Source organism: Neofelis nebulosa, chromosome 7 (genome assembly GCF_028018385.1).
Source record: "Neofelis nebulosa isolate mNeoNeb1 chromosome 7, mNeoNeb1.pri, whole genome shotgun sequence".
Classification (NCBI taxonomy): domain Eukaryota; kingdom Metazoa; phylum Chordata; class Mammalia; order Carnivora; family Felidae; genus Neofelis; species Neofelis nebulosa.
In genome coordinates this window covers 61,916,276-61,939,314 of record NC_080788.1, presented here as the reverse complement: position 1 = coordinate 61,939,314, position 23,039 = coordinate 61,916,276, and the positions used below count along the sequence as shown (strand labels likewise).

General features: G+C 44.5%; 1 protein-coding gene across 1 annotated transcript in view; it reads right to left on the bottom strand.

Annotated features, from left to right (window-relative positions):
- EHD4 (EH domain containing 4) overlaps positions 1-23,039 on the bottom strand; it is an 87,274-nt gene that overhangs the window by 21,275 nt on the left and 42,960 nt on the right. Inside the window, exon 4 of the mRNA XM_058738127.1 lies at positions 1,462-1,874. Within this exon, the coding sequence (XP_058594110.1) occupies positions 1,462-1,874 (413 nt within the window). The remainder of the gene's footprint in view (positions 1-1,461; positions 1,875-23,039) is intronic.

The window sequence follows — 23,039 nt, the reverse complement described above, 5'->3', positions numbered from 1 at the left end:
TGGATTCTAGAAGGCTGGCCTGCTGGACCCCATGGCCAGACCAGAAGTCACTCTCTGTGCAGCAAGAGGATAAGGGAGGGGACATGGTTTCTTCGCCACCAGAAGACAAAGGGGAAGTAAGCTGGAAGTACCCTGACCAGAGTATGAGTGGATTTGGAGAGGCAGGCCTGTGGACTGGTTTCAGCGGACACGACAAAGGCACAGGGCGAGGCTGAGAGCAGGAGGGCTGTCTTTTGGTTCTAGTGTTGTTAGTCATGGATTAGGTGACTCTGGAGAAATCGTTTATTCTACCTCATCCTTCTAAACTGCAGGAGTGGATAGACCTCTGGCTTCGAAATGTGGCTGATTATCAGAATCACCTGGGGAGCTTTACACACACACACACACACACACACACACACACACACACACACGCATGCACACACTCACATATACACACACAGACATGCACAGACACACTTGAATCAGAAGCTCCTGGGCAGGGCCTGGAGCTTAAAGCTCCAGAGTGCTTCTGATGATCATTGAGACTAGACAAACTCTGGGGGCACTTCCAGCAGTAGAGGAACAGGATTTTTTTTTTTTTAAAGCCCCAACATGGGGCTAGAACTCACAGCCATGAGATCAAGACATGAGCTGAGATTAAGTCATACACTTAACCAACTGAGCCACTGAGGCGTCCCAAAGGAATATGATTTTATGAAATGTGCACACAACTTTTAAAGAACCATCTTTTCTTCCATACTTTTTCTTAGAGGAGTCATGTGCTGTTCTCTCTTCAGAGACGTGACAGAATCAATGACAGTCCTTGAGGGTGGTTACCAGATGACCACTTACCCTGTTGGGTACCCACCCCTGGGGCTGCTGAAAGGTTCAGCTACGAGGCGGAAGAGCCCAGAGGCCTGGCGGGCATGCTTATAGGCTCCCAGCCAGAATGGGGATGGGGTGCCACCCCCAAAGCAGCACACTCCATGGGCCAGGCTGAATCTAGCTTCCTGCCTGGCTCCAGGCAGTAACATCGGGTTCTGCGCCTTAGACCCAGGGTGACTAATGCTGGCATCTCAGCACCATACTGGTCCCACCAATGCCACCCCTCTGGTTCAGCTGGCTACATTCCCATTGGGCTAAGAAAATAGCAGCTTCCAGGTGGTAAGTGCATGATCCCTCCTGTGTGCTCTGCAAGCCAGGTCACCCTGAATCCTCACAAGCACCCTATGATGTGCTCTTACTGGCTCCATTTTACAGATGAGAAAACAGGTTTGGAAAGGTTGACTCATTTGCCTAAGACCACAGAGTAGGAGCCAGAACCTAAACAGATGTACTGATCTTGAGGCTCCCTTCTTAACCTCTTCTGTGCTCCATTCCCGAGGTCCCCTAGAATGGAACCTCTCCCACCCCCACCTTCCCTTAGAGAGGAGAGAATGGGAAGCATCCCCTGCTGCCCACCGTGTCTCCTTGGCTCACCTTGGCCAGCCTCGCTCGCTTGATGAGGTCGTTGAGTTTGCGCACGGCCGCCTTCTGCGGAAGGCTCTGGATGTCTCTGAAGAGGTCCTGGGCCTCGGCCTCGAAGAGCCGGCGGTTATCAGTGTTCTGTAGGGGCTGTGCCCAGAAAGAGCCGATGTAGACTCGAAGGACCTCGGGTGTGTTGATGACCTTGCCCAGGGACCACATGAGGGCCCCGTAGACACGCATCAGCTGCTGCGTGTCCACTTGGTCGGCCTTGTTCAGTACCACGCGGATCTTGTCATCTTGGCCGCGGAAGGCCTTGATGGCCTCCGAGAACTCGTCTGAGATGTCCAGTTTATGAGCATCGAACAGCAGGATGATCCTGTCGACTCGCTCTGCAAACCACTGTAGGACCTGGCAGAAGTCATAGCCTAGGTGGAGAGAAGGGCACGTCAGTGTGGCCGACTGCTCAGAAGACACATTTACTAGCAGAGCTGGGGACTCACTGGTTCTCTGGCAGCTGCCAAGGACAGAGCACTTCTTTCCAAGGAGGCAGTGGAGGCTCCATGGACTGAAAATCACTTCAAATGAGTCCCCTGGGGCTGGATGCATTCAGGAGATAATGCTGAGGACCCTAGGAACCCTTCCCTGGGAAGAAACAGGAAGTGAAAAGGTGCTCATGGGCACTTTGATTGGGCATCGCTTACTTCCTTATCTGTCATTTCATTTAGTCCCCACGAGTCTCTCATTTCACCTGGTACAGTCCTGGGGATGAATGGCAAATTTGATCAATGGCTCTGTAAAACCACAGGCCCTGGGTCAAAAGTTCTCCCTTCTACCAAAGTCTCACTTTTCTGAAAGAAGCAGAAATGGTGAAGGAAGAAAACCCGGGGGCCACCTGAGGTCTCATGGGGGGTCTAGTAAGCACAACAAAAGAAGAATTATCTTCTTCTATCCTAAGATTTAAGAGTGTTAAGGAGGCCAAAGGTTGGCCTGCCCAAAACTTTGACCAGTATTTATCATTTGGACTATTTATACCTTAAGTTGTAAATATTAAAAAAAAAAAAAAAAATCATGTCTCACAGCCATTGTGTGAAATGTCTTTTGCCAATTTCTTTTTAAAAATGGCTAGGCCCACAACAGATTCTGTTTAGTTCGGTTTGGCCATGTGCCAGTATACTCCAAATCGTGCAGCTACATAAACACTCCTCACAGGCCATGGTCAAGGCCTGTTTTGGGCATCTCCCTGGGGAGGCAGAGGCCCATGAAAAGCAAATAAGAGGAGACTAGTGCCACCAGGTTTATTTATTTAAAAAAATTTTTTTTAATTTAACATTTATTTATTTTTGAGAGACAGAGAGAGACAGAGCATGAGCAAAAGAGGGTCAGAGAGAGAGGGAGACACAAACTCCGAAGCGGTCTCCAGGCTCGGAGCTGTCAGCACAGAGCCTGACACGGGACTTGAACCCACGAACCGGGAGATCATGACCTGAGCCGAAGTCAGACACTGAACTGACTGAGCCACCCAGGCGTCCCAACCAGGTTTATTTTTAATCTCAGTCTCATTAGCTGTGGACTCAGTCTCAGTGCAGCCCAGTTAAAGCCCAGATGGCAACTTTCCTGACTCCTATTTGGTGCTATCACCCCTTTTAATAGATTTTGAGAACTCCCAAACACACATAAAAGTCTCGAAAACAATATGATGAATGCTGATATACCCAACCCATAACTTTAATAAATTTTGACACTTGGTATTGTTTGCTTCAGATACTTTAAAGAATTTAAGTCTACTTTATTTATATTACAAAATACTCATACAGCAGTGAGGATGAATTGGATTTTCACTTGTCAACACAGGCCAATCTCCAAAAGACTGGAGGTCTATCTGAGGTAGATAGGAATGTGTCTAGGGAATGATCTATTTTCAAAAATAAAGGGGGCCGATTGACTAAAGTTTCCATAAATTTGAAGAACAGGTGTAAGGGGAGTAGCTGAAGAAAGAAAGGATTCAGACACAATTTTAATAAGGAAAACAAAACCTTCAGAAATGCTGAAGCCCCCCGTAGACCCCTCCCCAAGCACATCCCCCAGAGGAAAGCACCGCCCTATATATGGTGTTTATCATCATTATATGTTTGTATATTTCCCGTTTGTGCCTTTCACTTCTCTATTCTGTCTTTCATGGTGGCACTCCCTGATTCCCTGGGGACAAGGAAGGCAAAGGTAATTGTCAGAATGTGGGCCAGAGTTTATTTTGATCACTATCAGTAGTCAGGTTAGAACAGAGGAAAATCAAAGACCTACTGAACAGGGTCACACTGTAGTATGTAAGGATTCAGAGTCAAGATTTCACTCTGAGCTCTGTCCCTGCAGGGCCAGAACATAAGGCCTCCCAAAGTGGTTCTGTCATTTGAGACAGACTTGGGTGCCAGAGAGCCCCAAACCCCAGGTAGGAGACCCTCAGCAGGTGAATGATGATGCTATGCCCTGGTAGTCAGGTAAGATGTTTTGGAAGTGACCACTAGAAGGAGCTGCATGTGGACACTGGAGTGGACGCAAGTTGAGTTTTGCTGAACACACTTCCTATTGGGAGGGGTGGGGTCCCCCGCGCATCACAGAAGCTGAAGGTGTGGCAGGCAGTCCCTTACCCCACTCGTTGGCAGTCTGCGGTACAGGCAGGTGATCTAGAACCAGACAGTCATCTCCTTGCACCAGAGGGGGGTGTTAAATCTTGACAGAAGGATGCAAAGCCACAGGGAAAATGAGAATTTATTCATGGCAGAGGAACTGAGTTGACAGTCCAGTGGTGGTGGATTCCTAAGCTACTTTTTGAGACTAGCTCTCCAACATACCCATTAACTCGGTGAACAACCTGATTTTCTGCAAATTTCCTTTTCTGCCTCAGGTAGCCAGAATTAGCTTCTTTGATTTGCTACCAAAAACCATGGCTGGTGCATAATTTTCTCCACATGTGAGTATTTCTGTTCAGAAATACTCTTACAATCAGTGCCAAGAGAGACTTGCCGCTCCCCTCACTGTCACCAGTGGCACATGTGCGAATTCAGCCATGGAGACACGCATCTCTTCCTCCAAGGACCACCCGGATTGAGTGGCTGGCCTTGACATTACCACGGATTTAAACTTCCACTTAAATTTGGGCTCCTATAGTTATTTTAAATGTCTTTTTAAAAGACATCACTCCATGAAATAAGTCAGTCAGAGAAGGACAGATATTATATGTTTTCACTCATGTATATGTGGATCTTGAGAAACTGAACAGAAGACCATGGGGGAGGGGCGGGGGGGGAGTTACAGAGAGGGAGGGAGGCAAACCATAAGAGACTCTTAAACACAAACTGAGAACAAACTGAGGGCTGATGTGGCGAGTGGGGTAGAGGGGAAAGTGGGTGATGAGCAATGAGGAGGGCACTTGTTGGGATGAGCACTGGGTGTTGTATGTAAGCGATGAACCATGGGAACCTACCCCCAAAACCAAGAGCACACTTTACATACTGTATATTAGCCAATTTGGCAATAAATTATATTAAAAAAATATAAAGATAATCTTCATTTCGAAAAAAAGGCAAAAATCACACACACAAAATAAATAAGTCAAAGACATCATTCCAATACTTCATTGAAATAAAAAGTTAGTGGGAATAGAGCTGCCAGATGTAAGTTTACTATAAGTGAAGCCATTACTCATCTTTGGAGGAATGGCTGCATGGCCACATTTTCTTGTTTTAAAGTAACAAGGAGAGAGGTGCCTGGGTGGCTCAGTCGGTTAAGTGTCCGACTTCAGCTCAGGTCATGATCTCATGGTTCGTGGGTTCAAGCCCCGCGTTGGGCTCTGTGCTGACAGCTCAGAGCTTGGAGCCTGCTTCGGATTCTGTGTCTCCCTGTCCCTCTGCCCCTAGCTTGCTTGCACTCTCTCTCTCAAAAATAAATAAACATTAAAAAAATTAAAGTAATGAGGAAAACTTAAGGTACAGGTAGATAGAAGTGTATTCTATTAGTCATCATGCAGGTGTAAAAGGATTATTTGTTACATATTAGGGAGTATAATCAAAGGTGAAGAAATCACTAAGTGTCTCAGACACTAAGTGTCACTAAGCAAAGAATTACCACAGCTGGGAGAGGTTGGTCAGCTCATTTTTCTTCCATACACACTTGTTGTTATTATTATTTTACCATTTTAACAATTTTTAAGTGTACAATTTATTGGCATTAAGCACAGTCACATTGCTGTGCAATCCCCGTCTCCAGAAGTCTTCATCTTCCCCAAATGAAACTAAGTACCCATTAAACATTAACTTCCCTTTCCTCCCTCCCCCCAGCCCTGGCAGCCACCATTCTATCTTGTCTTTATGAATTTGACTACTCTAGGTACCTCATATACCTGGAATCGTACATTTGTCTTTTTGTGACTGGCTTATTTCATTTACCACAATGTCCTCAAGGTCTATCCATGTTGTAGAATTTGTCAGAATTTCTCTCCTTTTTAAGGCTGAATAGGTCTTGCTCAATTATTCTTTGTGATTTAAGATAGGCACCAAGTACCTATCTACCAAAAAGTTCCAGCTGATTTTATTTTACTTTTTAAAAGTTTTCTATTATTTATTTTTACACTTATTTATTTTTGAGAGACAGAGAGACAGAGTGTGAGTGGGGGAGGGGCAGAGAGAGAGGGAGACACAAAATCTGAAGCAGACTCCAGGCTCTGAGCTGTCCGCCCTGAGCCCGACGCAGGGATCGAATCCACAGTGAGATCATGACCTGAGCCTAAGTCAGATGCTTAACTGACTGAGCCACGCAAGAGCCCCATTCCAGCTGATTTTAAAGAAATGACTTAAAATTAATGATGTCATTTAATCTGCCCGCTGAAGGAAAGGTGACTCAGAAGGATCTATAGATCATTGATTCTCAAGATGTGCTCTTGTATTAGATTCATATAAGGTGCTTGCCAAAGTTTAGACTTGTAGACCCCTCCCTAAAAGCACAGAATCAGAATCCCTGAGGCTGGACTTGGTGATGTACATTGTGCAAATCCTCCAGATAATTGCCATGTTTGGTGGTTTCAGGACTGAGTACCAAGGCATGGGATGGTACAGCTATGTCTACATCATTGTTGGTCAGCAAAACGCATTTAAAGTAGTTTCTTTTTATTCTAAAAAGGTACCAATAGATGGTTAGATGGTGCATCACAGAATTGAGGAAACATGGAATTTAAATCTGCTTATTTGAAGATGGTTTTTTAAATTAAAAAAAATTTTTTTTACTGTTTTTATTTATTTTTGAGAGACAGAGTGTGAGCGGGGGAGGAGCAGAGAGAAAGACACAGAATCTGAAGAGGCTCCAGGCTCTGAGCCGTCAGCACAGAGCCCGACGTGGGGCTCAAACTCACAAGCTGTGAGATCACGACCTGAGCTGAAGTCAGACGCTCAACCTACTGAGCCACCCAGGCGCTTCTGAGATGGAGTTTTAGATTTATGAAAGTTATCCTGTCTTTGCTCACACTGGACCTTAGTCCTGGTGAGCCCTTCCCCTCTGGCTTAGGATCTAGAAATCTAGCCTAAATCCTTATCATCCTTCAAATATACCTGGCCAAACCTTGATTCAGTTCCATGTTACTTAACTTCCTTAAGCTCCAATTCTCTCATCTGTAAAATTGAGCTGTTGAGTAATTATATGAGAAAATGCTCTTAATATGCTCAGTATAATGTTGGGACTTTTGTAAACTCTCAGTAAATATAAACTTTTATTATTGTTTCTGTGCCCTCCCCCCAACCCCAACCCTTGCTTTAGGTGAACTCAATTGCTTCCTCATTTGAGCTCCCTGAACCTCTTGCTTACACTTTATAATCAGATGGATGTATGGGTCTCTCTCATAGCATCATAAATTCTTTAGCTGCAGGGGCCATGTCTTCCTCATGGTCACACAAGACATGGTTAAGAGTATGGGCTTACTCTTTTTCAAAACTTAAAAAAATTGAGATATAATTGACATATAACATCATCTTATATTAGTTTCAGGTGTCCTAAGAAAGCTCCTGACAAAGTGCTTCCAATTAAAAACAGTAACAACAACAATAAATCCTGAGTCAAAAGCAGTTCATAGGAAACAAATGGAAGGCAGTGGTCAGATTTTTTTCCTTTACTGTCGTTCACTTAGGATAAAAGATTTTTGAGGCTCCCCTTCCTAACCTGTTCTTATCTTCCAGTGGGGGAAAGATCTAGGCACCAGCAAAGAATACGGAAAGAAACAAACAACTGCAGTGAAATTTACTGATGATAGTATATATAGTATATATAGGGATTTCCTCATTCTATAATTTCTAAGAGAATATTATGTGCTTATACTCATGATTTTGTATTACCAAATCATTACTCAGAAACTTAAAAAAATAACCTAGTGGTTTTGTTTACTGAACTTGTGAGAGTACATTACAAGTTATTTAAGATAGACAAGTCAATACATCATTAATGATAGGAAACTCTATGATCAATTTGTAAAGAGGGCCATGCATATTTCTGCTTTAACCGTAAGTATAAGAGTGATCACAGTTGGAAAGTTATAGACAATAATAATAATAATGGGTAGTGCTAATAATATGCTTACTAAGGCACTGTTCTCATCAGTATACATATATTCATTTACTTAATCTTCACATAAGTCTAGGGTAGGCACTATGACTACATTCACCAAGATTACTGTTTTTGCAAATACATATTTCTATACTATGTAAAGTTAATGCAGATTAAACACAATTAGAAACAAGGTGGTAACTAGGTGATGGATGTGTTAATTAGCTTAGTTGTAGTAATCGTTTCACTATATATGTACATTAAACCATCATATTGTACATCTTAAATAAATACAGTTTTTGTTTGTCAATTATGCCTCAACGAAGCTGGAAAAAAAGAAAAAAGTACAGGCTTTGGACTCGGCTGCCTGGAGTCTAATCCTGGCTCCATCACTTCCTAGTTTTGTGAGCTTGGGCAAGTTACTAAACCTCTCTGTGCTTCATTTCCTCATCTGTAAAAATGGGGCTAATAATGGCATCCACATACCTCATGGGGCTTTGAAGTTAACATACTAGAGACATTTAGAATCATTCTGACATCTAGAAAGCTCTCCAAAAGCTTTCAAGTTATCTACTGGTTTTTTTAAAAAATTTTTTTTTTAACGTTTATTTACTTTTGAGACAGAGAGAGACAGAGCATGAATGGGGGAGGGTCAGAGAGAGAGACAGGGAGACACAGAATCCGAAACAGGCTCCAGGTTCTGAGCTGTCAGCACCGAGCCTGATGCGGGGCTCGAACTCATGAACTGTGAGATCATGACCTGAGCTGAAGTCGGACGCTTAACCAACTGAGCCACCCAGGCGCCCCTCTACTGGTTATTTAAAAGACCTTTGTAACAGGTGCATGGTGGGAGCATAATAAATGTTGAAGGATGCCTGGTTGGGACAAAGCATAGTCTTCAGCCATGGAGAAAACGCAATTAATTAGGGGAAAGGTGACAGGGCAATGATGCTTGAGCCAAGTGAAAGAATCAGTGTTCAGAAGACAGCTAATGAAAGACACAACTGAGCACAGAACTGCCCACATTTTGTAGAGCTGCTGGACCCTCAAAGATCCAGAGGCCTTTCTTTTCTTGTTTGTGAAACAGATGGAGTTCTACCAGTTGGTCTTAAAGGCCCTGAGTTGCCCCTAAAATAAAGCTATGATTCTAATCACAGACACTCCCTGGCTTATAAAAGTCCTGTGCATAGCCAGACTGGCCGGGATAACCAGAGCATACACTGGACCCAGTGGGGGGAGAGTAATGAATTTTCACGAAGATTCTGTTACAGAGGGTGGTCAGGTTGCTATTATCACTAGAATTCAGCCACACAATGCTAAGGGGGTCTGGGAAAGAGCTACCACTTAAAACAAAGTTGAAAACCAGTGGCCTTGAGACTGAACAAAGCCCTCGGCTCTATTTTGTTTGGCCTACATAGGGTCTTTACTTTTGGAGTTGACTGTTTTTGGTCCAGACACGCACTGTTATTTTTTACAGATAGCCCATTCCACCTGGCACCCACTTCTGAGTGGAAATACCACAGCTCTGACTCAGACCAACCTTTGCCTCTGAAAAGCCACCCCCAGCTCCTGGGCTCCTGAGAGGGTCTTGTAGCTCTCCAGAGAACTGTACCATCTGAGGTCACAGGTGTTTCCCCCGCTGGGCTGTGATCACCCAAGGGTAGGGGCCCTTGTACCCTGCTCTCTACAGTACCAAGAAAGTGCTCACCAAGACCAGCCCTCAGCAAATGCTTCCTGAAGGACTGATTTCTGTGGAAAACTGTTGCAAAATCCCAAAACTGGCTTTAAACAACCTTTTGGGACACCTCTTTCTCTGGAACTTAGAAGTGCAATAAACATTTTGAAATTTAACAATACATTTTAAATGGAAAGTCAAAAGTGGATGAACTAATAATGATCAAGTGCCCAGGATGTGCTTGGAATGGTTGCTGAGGGACATATGTCTGTAGAACAAAGGCTGCTGGCTTTATCCATAATAGCCCCAAACTGGAAACAATCCAAATGTCCCTCAGCAGGTGAACGGATAAACTGTACAGTGGAATACCGCCCAGCAATAAAAGGAATGAGCTACTGACACACAGCCACTCGGGTGAATCTCAGAAACACCATGCTGAGTGAGAGAAGCCAGACGCTAAAGAATACACACTGATAGGAAGTTCTAGAACAGGCAGAGCCAAGCTGCAGTGACTGGGAGCACATCAGTGGTTGCCTCTGGCTGAGGGCGGCTGGGACTGACTGCAAAGCGGCACGGACAAAGAAGAACTTCTCAGGGAGATAGGAAGTTTCTATTCCTTGATGATGGCAGTGGTTACACAGGTGTGCATTGGTCAAAACTCACCAAACTGTACAATCAAAATGAGTACATTATTATGTTATACTTCAATCAAACTGACATAAATAAATACATAAGAAAGGAAGGGAAGGAAGAGAAAACAAATTCAAGGCTGCTAAACTTATTTAAAGATACACATCTCCACAAACTGCTGAATGGACAAGGAAGTTGAAATCTGTTCATCAAGGGGACTGCACAGCGCATCTTGCTGGGCATAGAGTTGAATTTAACTAAAGCAGGAGCCCTATGCTTTGGTTGAAATCAGTCTTCACCAAAGAGGTTATTGTAAAATTTGGCTCATCCACTGGAACTTTGAGAATTGTGTAATTTCACAAGTGTCCGACCTTCTGGCCAAGGTGATAAGAAAGTTTCTCACGGTGACGGGTCAGGGATGAGAATGCTCTGAGTTTATGAGAATCCGTTCCAGCTAGGTAGAATGCAGCAGACCCTGGGATACATTCAAAGGTGTGTGCGTGCATGTGTGTGTGTGTGTGTGTGTGTGCGTGTGTGCATGTGGGGGTAGTGCATGTATGTGTGTATTAATGAGTATGTATGGAGGGCATAGGAATCAATATCATAACAGACTTGTCCCATGGTGCTCAATGTATTTTTAACATTTATTCATTCAATTATAGACATTTCAATTCTATAAGACTTTTTTTTTTTAATGTTTATTTATTTTTGAGAGCAAGTGGGGGAGGGGCAGAGAAAGCAGGAGACAGAGAATCTGCAGCAGGCTCCGTGCTGTCAGCACAGAACCCAACGTTTGAGTACAACTCAAACTCATGAACTGTGAGATCATGACCTGAGTTAAAATCAAGAGTTGGATGCTTAACCAACCAAGCCACCCAGGCGCCCCATCAATTCTATAAGACCTTCTAATGGAACTTTTATTCGTCTAGAACAAAACAAGAGATGTCATCAATCCAACTGGTTAAAAATGTAGTTTCTATTTGCAAAGGGACCCACAAGCTATATAGCTGAGAAAGAGGATTTGTCCTGTGGAAGATCCCAGCTTGGCATCCTGGCTCCACATTCTGGGAACAAAAGGAGGGGGCAGGAAGGAAGGGGCCATTTTTATCCAATCAGGGGCTTCCATCACAACCCCCATGGAAACCATGGTCTCCATCTGAAGGCACCCACCAGGAAATGACACCTGAGATTAGAACAGTTGCCCCCTGGCTCAGGTAAATATAGGGCGGGGGCCTTGAGAAAACAAATTTGGCAGTCTGTTTTTAATAGAACAGGAAAAAAAAAATGCTTAAGTTCCTTCCCAGAGCCAAGTTGCTAATTACACGAGCTTTAAACAAGATGTGTGTCAATAAAAGGACGCAAGATAATGCAGGACAGCCAGAACTGAGGCCAGGTTCCTCCTGCCCATGCCCCTGGCCCCATTCTTGGGGTGGGCAAGGCCACTTGCCCAGTTGGACATGGCCCAAGACTCTGCTCAGACCTCTCCTCTTTGGCGGGGCACTGGCCTGCCCCTTGTAGAACTAGCAGCTCCTGCCAAATGCCAGGTCCCTCATATCCCTACTGCAGCTGTTACTGGGCTGATTTGTTTGTGCAACACTAGCCTCTCTCCCAGAAGTCCCTTAGGTGTCATATCCATCTTTGTGTCCCTCCAGCACTTAGTCGATTGTCCAGCACAGACTGTCCACACAGCCATTGTGAATGTGCCAGTGGTGCCTCTTAACTGTAGTTCTTGTCCCTGGGATCCTTCCTTTCCAATCTCGTCCTCACATGATTCCCACCCCTTCTCAGAACTCAGAGACAATCCCCAAAACTTTGGGTGCCCTGATTCCTTCTAGAGCAAATGTTTACAAATTCTCCATGACTAGTCACCACATTATCCCTCCGGCCTTTTCTCAGGGGCTCTTGCTAAACCTCACTCTCCTCTCCCCGTAAACCACACTGGGCTCTTTGCTGTTCTCCAAAAGCATTCTGCACCCCCCTGCCTTTGCACCTTTGCCCAGACTTTCTTTAGCTCCAAATGCCCTGCCCCTTTTCCATCTCCAGCTACCCATCCCTCTGGGTCACTTCCCTCTGGGACACCTCTCACCTGAGTAGAATGGATCCTCTCTCCCCATTTCTTCCTGAGAAGATATGTGTTCTGCCGCAGCCCATCCACTACACTCAATTATAAGCATCCTGAGAGCAGGGGCCAAGTCTTAATCATGCTTGGAACCCAAAAGCCCACCACAGGATACTTTGTACTATCTAAATCAGGTTCCCTGCGACGTATTCTTATAGCACCAATGATTTTTCTTTCATAACCCTTATACTTTCCAATGATATATTTATTTGGTGATTATAACACAGAAACTCTATGAGGGCAGAGACTCTCTCATTCCATTCACCACTGTATACCCAGTACTCAGTACCTACTATTGAATGTAGTAGGTATTCAAGAAATTTGGTTTATTCCTCAAAAAATGAAAAACAGAACTACCATATGATCTAGCAATCCCACTTCTGGGGATTCAGAAGAATTAAATTCAAAAGAATTTAAATCAAGATCTCAAAGAGATATTAGCATTCCCATGTTTATTGTGGTACTATTCGTAATAGCCAAGATATGGAAACAACCTTAATGTCCTTTGGCAGACGAACAGATAACAAAAATGTGGTTTATACATACAACAGAATATTATGCGGCTTTAAAAAGGGAGATTCTGCAACATGGATGGAGCTGGAAGACATTACAGTAAGCGAGATAAGTCACTCACAGAAGGACAGATACTGCATGATTTTGTTTACATCAGGAATCTAAAATAACCAAACTTGGGGGGCCTGGGTGGCTCAACTGGGTAAGTGTCCAACCTCGGCTCAGGTCACAACCTCATAGTTTCTGAGTTCGAACCCTGCATTGAGCTCTGTGCTCACAGCTCAGAGCCTAAAGCCTGCTTCAGATTCTGTGTTTCCCTCCCTCGCTCCCTGCTCTTCCACGGCTCTCTCTCTCTCTCTCTTTCAAAAATAAATAATAATAATAAAAACATTTAAAATAACCAAACTTGGGGCACCTGGGTGGCTCAGTCGGTTAAGCGTCCAACTTTGGTTCAGGTCATGATTCCACAGTTTGTGAGTTTGAGCCCTGTGTTGGTCTCTGGGCTGACAGCTCAGAGCCTGGAGCCTGCTTTGGATTCTGTGTCTCCCTCTCACTCTGCCCTTCCCCTGCTCATGCTCTGTCTCTCTCTCTCTCTCAAAAATAAATAAACACTGAAAAAAAATTTTTTTAAATAACCAAACTCATATCATCATAGAGTGGAATGGTGGTTGCCAGGGACACAGTGCGGGGGAGGGGGATGGGACGTTCTTAATCAAGGGGCACAAAGTTTCAGTTAAGTAAGAGGAGTAAGTTCAAGAGATCTGCTGTATAAGATGTGCCCAGAGTTAACAATGCTGTACTGAACACTCAAAATTTAAGAGGGTGGATTGCATTTTAACATTATACATATATACACATACATACATACATACATACATACATACATAAAATCTGAAACAGTAAAATAAATCTGATTAACAAAGTGAATTAACTTGAATGAGAAGTATAATTGATTTTTAGCACATTAGAGGGTTTAGTTGCTTAAATAGTTCTGTGAGTTTCTAAAAAAAGAGCTGTTACTAATTGTAGGAAGTACAAATCATCTCAAAATAAACATCAGATATCTGGGATTGCTCAGGTATTAAATATATATTTTCAAAAATAGTCACTGTTAACAATAGCAGCCACTTCAGTTAAACATGTGCAAGGAGTCCTTGTATCATTTCCAGGCTGAGTTTACTCTGCAACTGGAAAAGGCTGTTTCTGAAAATGTGATTGGGGGTAGGTACAGAATGATAGCAAAAAATTAATGATGGCAGTCAATATGACTGAACTCTCTCAATATTCCTGCACTGCCCCGAGAGCTTTCTTTTAGCACACTCTCCATAATCCTCACAATAACCCCATGAAACAGGTGCTATTATTGTCCCCCTTTTACAGGTGAGGATACAGAGAATCAGAGAGGTTAAATAACTTACCCAAAGTCACACAGCTATTTCCTAAGAGCCATGTTTCAAACCCAGGCACTTGCATCCCACAGCCTGTGCTTTTATCCATGAGCCCAACGTGGGGCTCAAACTCATGAACTGCAGGATGGTGATCTGAGCTGAAGTCAGATGCTTCACTGACTGAAACACTGAGGCTCCCGCTTTGTGATATTTTTATTATTTATTTATTTATTTATTATTATTTTTTTTAACGTTTTATTTATTTTTGAGACAGGGAGAGACAGAGCATGAACAGGGGAGGGTCAGAGAGAGGGAGACACAGAATCCGAAACAGGCTCCAGGCTCTGAGCCGTCAGCACAGAGCCCGACATGGGGCTCGAACTCACGGACTGTGAGATCATGACCTGAGCCGAAGTCGGCCGCTCAACCGACTGAGCCACCCAGGCGCCCCTTTGTGATATTTTTAAAAGTAGTTTTATAAGTGTTCTACAATAAATATATATTATTTTTGTAATAAGAATAAGCATACTGTAAAAATTGTTCGTCCATATGTGACTCGGATAACAATATTACTAAGGAAGGTTTTCCTTTTCTTCTATAATGGCGTTTCCAGCTAGGGTCTGGATTTCTAGCCTTTTCCAGCCTATCACCATCTCAAGAAGGCCTGTGGGTGAAGTAGTACCTTTGCAACTACACATAACCTCCGGGGGAAGAGGCAGTCCTCCATCAGCTGTACTTGCCTGAGCCATGGAAACAAGCTGGTAAGGAGAGGAGTCACAGACACTTTGCTCTTGCTGGTCTCTCCATTTCCTTTCACCCCTAGCCAGCTCTCCCCACAAAGCTGATCAGATGTGCAAGTGGTTTGGGGGTAAATAGAGGCAGGGAAGGGGTCGGCAGTGAGTGGGGGTCCAGGCTCCCGCTGGGGGTGGGGAGGGGCTGATACTAAACCCTGTCCTGGAGAACCAACAAGACAGCCAGAGAAGAGAAACAGACAAACTCCGTGGCCTCCATATCTGCACACACTGTGGAAGTTCAATGAGTGTTCACCTCCAAGTGTTCAGCTGGTAGTGGCTACCTCTGAGAGACTATAACTGGCTACAAGAAGATCCGTGTGGTTACATAGCTCCCTGTTTCCCTGTGCCTGGCCTGGGGGGGTTTGGCCACTGAACATTCCACAGTTTAAATAAAACCAAGGACCAAATCTGTCCTTGGATGGGCTTGGTGTTGTTTATTTTCTATTTCCTCCCCCAACTCCTTCTTCCTTTGGAATTTAGTCCAAAACTCTGTGAACTAACTTATCAGGATCTGTTTCCTCCTAAAATAAACAAGCTAACCTCATAGCCTGTCTCTTTTTCCTCTGGGGATGTTGTAAAGATAACGATGGGACAGATGGGGGCCTTGTGACCCCGAAGCTCCTTACATCAAGAATCACACCATAGGGCAGACAGGTGGGGAATGGAGAAAGGTTCCATTTGAGTATTGGGCCTGATGAACGCTGTGGCATCTGGTCATGTGACCAAGTCAAAGGGAAAATTGGGTTTCATATCTTGTTTTCCTTATCAGGCTAAAAGTTAGGTTAAGAAGCAGGTCCATTTAAAGAGGACTGAGCCCTGGAAAAAGACAGCAACATTATGAGGCATTTTAGGCTCTTTGCTGCAGAGAGAATTTGCTGAAAATTGACCAAAAAAATCCTACAAGTTCTGGAGCCTGGTTCAGCCATTTCACTTTGCTGGGCCTCAGTTTCTACATATATCAGATGGGTTAGTTGATCAGTAAGAATTCTTTCCAGATCTTAAGTTAACTATACTAGGTATCAGCTAGTTACATTACCGGCATAAGAATGTAAAACCACTCAGGTGGCTATAGGAATACTCAGTGACTACATCTAATGATAAAATTACCATTAATTATCAAAATAATCATTAATTAAAAACTTGTCACTTGTTAATTTGGCACCCAACTGCAAACAACTCTGGGCTGGAAGAAATTACCAGAGGAAAAGTCACAGAATTGGAGGCATTCAAGAATGCTTAAGAGATCATCAGATCCAACCTTCTAATAATACAAGTAAGAGAATCCAGGAATCAAGTGTCACACCCATGGAGACTGCCCATTCCTCATTTTCCAATGGAGGCAAAATGCCAGTAAGACACAGTCTCCACCCACGTGTGATGAGGCTAAATATTTACAAACACAGCTTCTACCTTGACAATACATCTTGTCATTTCGTGGTTCAGAAGGGCAAAAAGACAATATTTCTCCAAGCTACCATTTTCTAAAGAGAAATGTTAAACCAAGAATATGACAACTGGTGGGGTCAACAAACAGTTGCAAGCCACTTCTGACCCTCGATACCCTGCCCTGCCCTTTTCCTCCTTTTAAACAATTCCAGTGTTACGTGAGTGTTCTGTGAGCATTTGGACAACAGCCAGTCATGAAGGCCAGTGCCAGCAACTAACTTATCAGCTAACCTGCTCCTAAAGCCAAACTACCCAGAGATAGTTATTTCTGGGTTTATGTCACAGATAGAAAGACAGATCAAGTCAGTGGGGACCATATTAATCCACACTGGGTTCTTTACTTAAAAAGTGGCTCAATTATTTTATTAAATAAAAGTACACGTAGTTACCCAACACTATTTCAAAATGGTCAAATGCCTCCAGAAAGGAAATACCTTGAAAATATTTGTAAATATGCAAAGGTGCTCAACCACACTGATAGTAAGAATGAAAATTAGAATTATAATGAGATACCATTTACCTATTAGATAAGGCAAAGATAAAGGGAAGATAAGGGGAGGGGAATCAGTAATGCCCTGAGTTGGGGAGGGTGTGTGGTGTAAACAGGCACTTTTGTATCGTTGGTGGGAATGTGAAGAGGTACATCTTCTAGACGAGGCATTTTGTCACCAGCTAACACAGTAAAAAGACCACAGTTCCTTTTGACTCAGCAATTTCACTACTAGAAGTGCATTTATTTTTTTTTCAATTTAAGTATAATTGACATGACATTGAAGTATAATTGACATTATGTTAGTTTCAGGTATACAACATAGTGATTTGACAATTCCATACAGTACTTTTAACCTCTGTGACTTATTTTATTTTTAAAGGTTTATTTATTTTTGAGAGAGAGAGAACATGCGTGTATGTGCAGAGGAGGGGAGAGAGAGAGGGACAGAGGATCTGAAGTGGGCTCTTCGTTGACAGCAGAGAGCCCGATGTGGGACTTAGACTCAAGAACCATGAGATCGTGACCTGAGCCGAAGTCAGATGCTCAAAGGACTGAGCCACCCAGGCGCCCAGTTTTTAGAACTGGAAGTGTGTACCTCTTAATTCCCTTTATCAAGTTCACCCATATCCCACCCACCTTCCCTCTGGCAACCAGTTTGTTCTCTGTACTTAAGAGTCTGGGTTTTTTTTGTTTGTTTTGTATCATATAGTTCCATTTGCACCCTACTGTGCAAACTATATATTTGCACTGTGTGCAAAACTATATTCTACAGCACTGTTTGTAACAAACTGCCAATGATCAGAAATGGTCTGGATGCCATCCATCAAGAGGATACCAGCTGTTAATTTGGGCACATCTACACGATGGACAAAAGAAGCAGCTCTAAGGTCCTGACACAGAGCACTCCAAGATTTACTGCTAAGTGGAAAATTCTTGGTGCAGAACAGCGTGCAGGACTCTCCTGCTCTGGGAGGAACCCTGAGACACTGCTGGCAGAGTTTGCTCTGCAAGAGGAACTGGGGGTGTGGCTGGGACACTCTTCACCATCTAACTTCCTGAAACTTGAATTTTTCATCTCAAATATGTACACACACTTGTGCAACATGGCGCTATACTGAAGAAGACTACAGAAAGGTGAAATGCTGAATGATGGTCTGATTTGTACTTTACTTTGTGATTTGGATTCAAGCAGGAGGTGGTTTTGTGAAAGAGGCTAAAATAATCCTGGCGAAGTGGAGGTTTCTAGAGGAAACTATGTCATGGAGCATGTGAGAAATATCCCCAGATACCAGAAAGAAGATTATGGAGAAAAGAATTGGAAAAATGACAAGAGCCGGGGCCCTTGGCCACAAAAGGACACCTCGTCCAGGTCACTGTCTTCAGCAGGTTTTCCCAGCTCCCTTCCTGGGCTGCCTTCCCCTGGCATTCTTTCCACAGGCCTATTGTCAAGTTCACATATTTCCTTTATCGTTCCCTCTCCGTTTTTGGTTTCCTGGAAAAGCAAGGTCCTTGCCGGACTGAGTCCCAGTACCTGCCACTATCAGCTCTCCCTGGGAAAATGTCGGAGCATGTGGCCGAGCTAACTTGCACACTCCATCCATCTATTCTGGGACCGCCTAATTAATTCCATGAAGCGAACAAAGCTAAACCACTGCCGAATGGTTAATAGTTGTTATGTCACTTTATCCTCAAACAGCCCTGGGAGGGAGAATTTGGTCCCTTTATAAAAGCATGAACTGAGGATCCCACAGTCAAGTGGGGGTGCCAGGATTTGAACTCAGGTCAGCCTCCGCCAGGGCCCACAGAGAGCTTGCCTGCATTTCACCACCTCCCTCTCTGCTCCCCTGGAAAACAAAAATGCCCCTATTTTCAGCATGCGTCTACATCCACTGGCTCAACAGGCCTAGCCGCCTAGTGCCAGTGCGTGAGACCTGACTTCCGGCCACACTCTGGGGCCTCTCGCACAATGCACGCTTCATTACTAAAGTCTGTGGAACACTTAGGTATTTACACCAGTTATTCAGACCCTCACAAGATCTAACTCTGTGAAGAAAGTATGTTTCTTCCCATTTTACAGAGGAGAAGACTGAGGCTCACAGAGGTGGAATAACTTGCCCAGGTCACCCAGCTGGTAAGTGGAAGTGCCAAGGGAAGTGGAAAAACGTCACAGGCCAGTGTTGCTCCTCACTATGCAGCTCCACCTTCACCTATAATCCTGCATTTTCTTTTTCATTTAAAAATTTTTTTCAAAAATATTTATTTTTGAGAGAGAGAGGGAGAGAGACTGACAGTGTGTGAGCAGAGGAGAGGCAGAGAGAGAGGGAGACACAGAATCCGAGGCAGGCTCCAGGCTCTGAGCACCCCCGATGCAGGGCTCGAACTCACAAACCATGAGATCATGACTTGAGCCAAAGTCAGATGCTTAACTGACTGAGCCACCCAGGTGTCCCTATTCCTTCATTTTCAATCTATCACTCCCACCCTCCAGTCTGGGGGTCTCCTTTGGTGCACAGTGAATGTGGGGAGAGGGCTTTTCCCACACATAACAATCAGGATGGAGGTTACATAACAAGAATGTCCTCACTGGGCACCTGGGTGGCTCAGTCAGTTAACCATCCAACTTCAGCTCAGGTCATGGTCTTGTGGTTCATGAGTTCAAGTCCCCATCAGGCTCTGTGCTAACAGCTCAGAGCCTGGAGCCTGCTTTGGATTCTGTGTCTCTGTCTCTCTCTGCCCCTACCCTGCTCATGCTCTGTCTCTCGAAAGTAAATAAACATTAAAAAATAAAAATAAAAAAAAGAATGTCCTTATTATAGCAGTAACTTTTGAACATCTGAAAATGTAAATGAGAAATCTCTTCTTTATTTTTCTTTAGAGGTTCCTAAAACTCCTAACTTTCAAAGAAGTCTAGAGATGTTGGGGGTGCTCCTACATGGAGTGAAGGCACAGGCAGAGGACAGCAGTGTCAGGCCAGGACTCCCTGTCAGGTGCCCAAGAGGCTAATGCAACAGCAGTCACCGGGTCGCCCAGGGACCACGGTGGGGCGGGCAGTTACTTCCGCTTCCTTTCAAAGCCCTCGCCTGGGAGGATGTTGGTTAGTTACAGAGCCCAGCTGAGTGCTGAGCTGCCCCCACCCCATCCAAGGACCCCACCCCTACCCTATCCTCCATCCTGGCCTCCGAGAGGGCAGCGTTCACACTGAAACACAAATGTGGGGCACAACTCAAGTCCATTTTGGTAGGTTTCCCAACTTTGTAATCATTTCTTCTTTCACTTGGCTTGGGGGCGGCAGAGCACACAGGAAAGGGCAGACTCAGCACCACCCCGGATTCCTAAAGTGGGGATCTGTCTGCAGCAGAACTCCTGGACAGGCTGCTTTCCAAGCTCCACTGCACACTCCCCCATGTTGTTTGTGCTGAGGCCAGAAGTAGCCTGTTAACAAGTTCCCTGGAGCCTGAGTATCCCAGCAGGAGGGCTTCATTGCATCATTCGGACTCATCAGCTCCAGGGCAGAAGGGGGATGGAGAGATGGCTCCCTTAGGATGGGTCCCACAGAAGAAGAAATGACCATGACAACCAGGGAAGAGAAAACCAAGCAACCAAACAAATCCAAAGGAGCGGAGTGGCAGACCCAGGGCTGGTTCTGTTACTGCTCAGTACAAGAACTCCTGGACGCTCAGAGCAATAATTCTAGGTAATCAAGAAAAGGTTAAAAAAGTTCATCCCTCAATGGCTTCTGATTTCTTTCAGAATAAAATTCATGTGCTTCCCTCAGGCCAACAGCTCACCCCAGTGGGCACCCCCCTGACCTCAATGCCCACCACTTCCTGGCTACTTAACGAGCCTCTAGCCTTCCCTGGACCTGTCAGGTCTTCCCTACCCTTGGCCTTTGCCTACAATGCCCTTCCTCCAACTCCCTGCCAGGCTAGTCCTTTTACTCTTTAGGTCTTAGCCTGAATGCTACCTCCTCAGAGACACCTCCCCTGACTCCCCATCTAAAGTAGGATCACCCCTGCTGTGGCACTCAGCAATTACTTTCTTCAAGTCTTTGTTTGAGCTTGCATTTGTTTTGTATTTCTGCTCATCCATCGCCCTCCCTGGTGTAGACTGCAGGAAGGTGTGACAGGGTCTATCTTGTTCTATTAAAAGTGCCTGATACCTGACACATAGTATGTGCTTAAGAAATGGACCAGGAGATGGGGTGGCTCAGTCGGTTGAGCATCCGACTTCAGCTCAGGTCATGATCTCATGACTCGTGAGCTGGAGCCTTGCGTCGGGTTCTGTGCAGACAGCTTGGAGCCTGGAGCCCGGTTTGGATTCTGTGTCTCCCTCTCTCTCTGCCACCTCCCCTGATCATGCTCTGTCTCTCTCTCCTTCAAAAATAAACAAATATTAAAAAAAAAAAAAGAAAAAGGAGAAATGGACCAGGAGGAACCCAGCAGAGTTTGGTGTGCGGCAGACATTCAATATAAGGAAACCTCTTTCCCTTTCTACTATCCTTTGAATGAGAATGCAGGGCAGTGTGTACGGGGTCTCCCAAAGACTACCATCAAAAATCGCTGAAGGTAAAAAACCTAGGAGGTTTGGCGTTTGTAGGGGGAGTGCATCAATGACAAAAACATGCCCCATCTGGTATCCTTCCCCAGTGCTGCCTTCTTGTGTGTGTGTTTGTGTGTTTGTGTGAGAGAGAGACAGAGAGAGATTGAGAGAGATGTTCTCCTGGTTTGTGTCTTTGTCTCCTGTGGTTAAAAGCACACACTCTGGAACGAGGCTGTCTGGTTTGAATCCCACTCAGCCACTTACTAGCTGTTTTGATTATTAGTCACCTTAAAACTAAGTGGTGTAGGGGTTGCCTGGGTGGCTCAGTCAGTTAAGCATCTGACTCTTGGTTTCAGCTCAGGTAGTGATCTCACAGTTTCATGAGTTTAGGCCCCGCATCTGGCTCTGTGCTGGCAGTGCAGAGCCTGGTTGGGATTCTCTCTCTCACTTGTGCTGTCTCTATGTCTCTCAAAATAAACTAACTTAAAAAAAACTTAGTGGCTTAAACAACAACTTATTACTTTCTCAGGTCTGAGGGCTGACTGGGCTCAGCTGGGTGGTTCTAGATTGAGGAGTGTCATGAGGTGATAGTCAGATGGTAGTTGGGGCTGGAACCATCTGAAGGCTCACCTGAGCTAGTTGTCCTTGATGGCTTCTTCCCTCACACCTCAGCTAGGCTAGAGGCGGCCTGAGCCTCCTGGCCTCTCCATGTGACTAGTCTGGACTTCCCTCACAGTATGGTGGTTTTGGGGTGGTTAGACTTTTTAGATGTCAGTTGGCTGCACATAGATCCAGCTGGAACTTTCAGGACTTCTGAGTTAGATGTGGGGTCATGAAGCATCACTCTTGCTGAATTCTCCTCAAAGAGTGAGTCCAAAGGCCATCCTAGATTCAAGGGGAGGAAACTACATGAGGGCATGAATATGTGGAGGTACAGTTCACGGTGGTGGGGGTGGTGGGAGGATGAGGCTTCTTTTGAGACAAGCTACCACCCTTCTGGAAAGCCGTTTACCTCTTTGTGCTTCAGTCTTATCTCCTATGAAATATGATAACAGTTCCTACCTCATAGAGCTTTCGTGAGGAGCAAATGAGTTAATATTATATGGAAAGCAATTTACAATGCACTGTGTAAGTATTAGCTATTATTATTATTACTTAAAGGAGTAAGGAGCAAACCTTTTCTCTGATTAACCTCTGTATCCCAATGTCTATGAAAGGTTTGATGATCATGAGTTGCTCTCTACAGGATAGTAAGATAAGTGACCTTCTCTCCACCAAAAAAAGTCGTTTTTCATTTCAAAGGCTAGGTAGGTTTGAAGTTTTGGTAGAAGCAGTCGTTCCTCGCGATCCAGTGTGCATTTAAAATATTCATAAAAACTAAAAATAGTTACCAGGGCTTGGTAAATGCCATTCT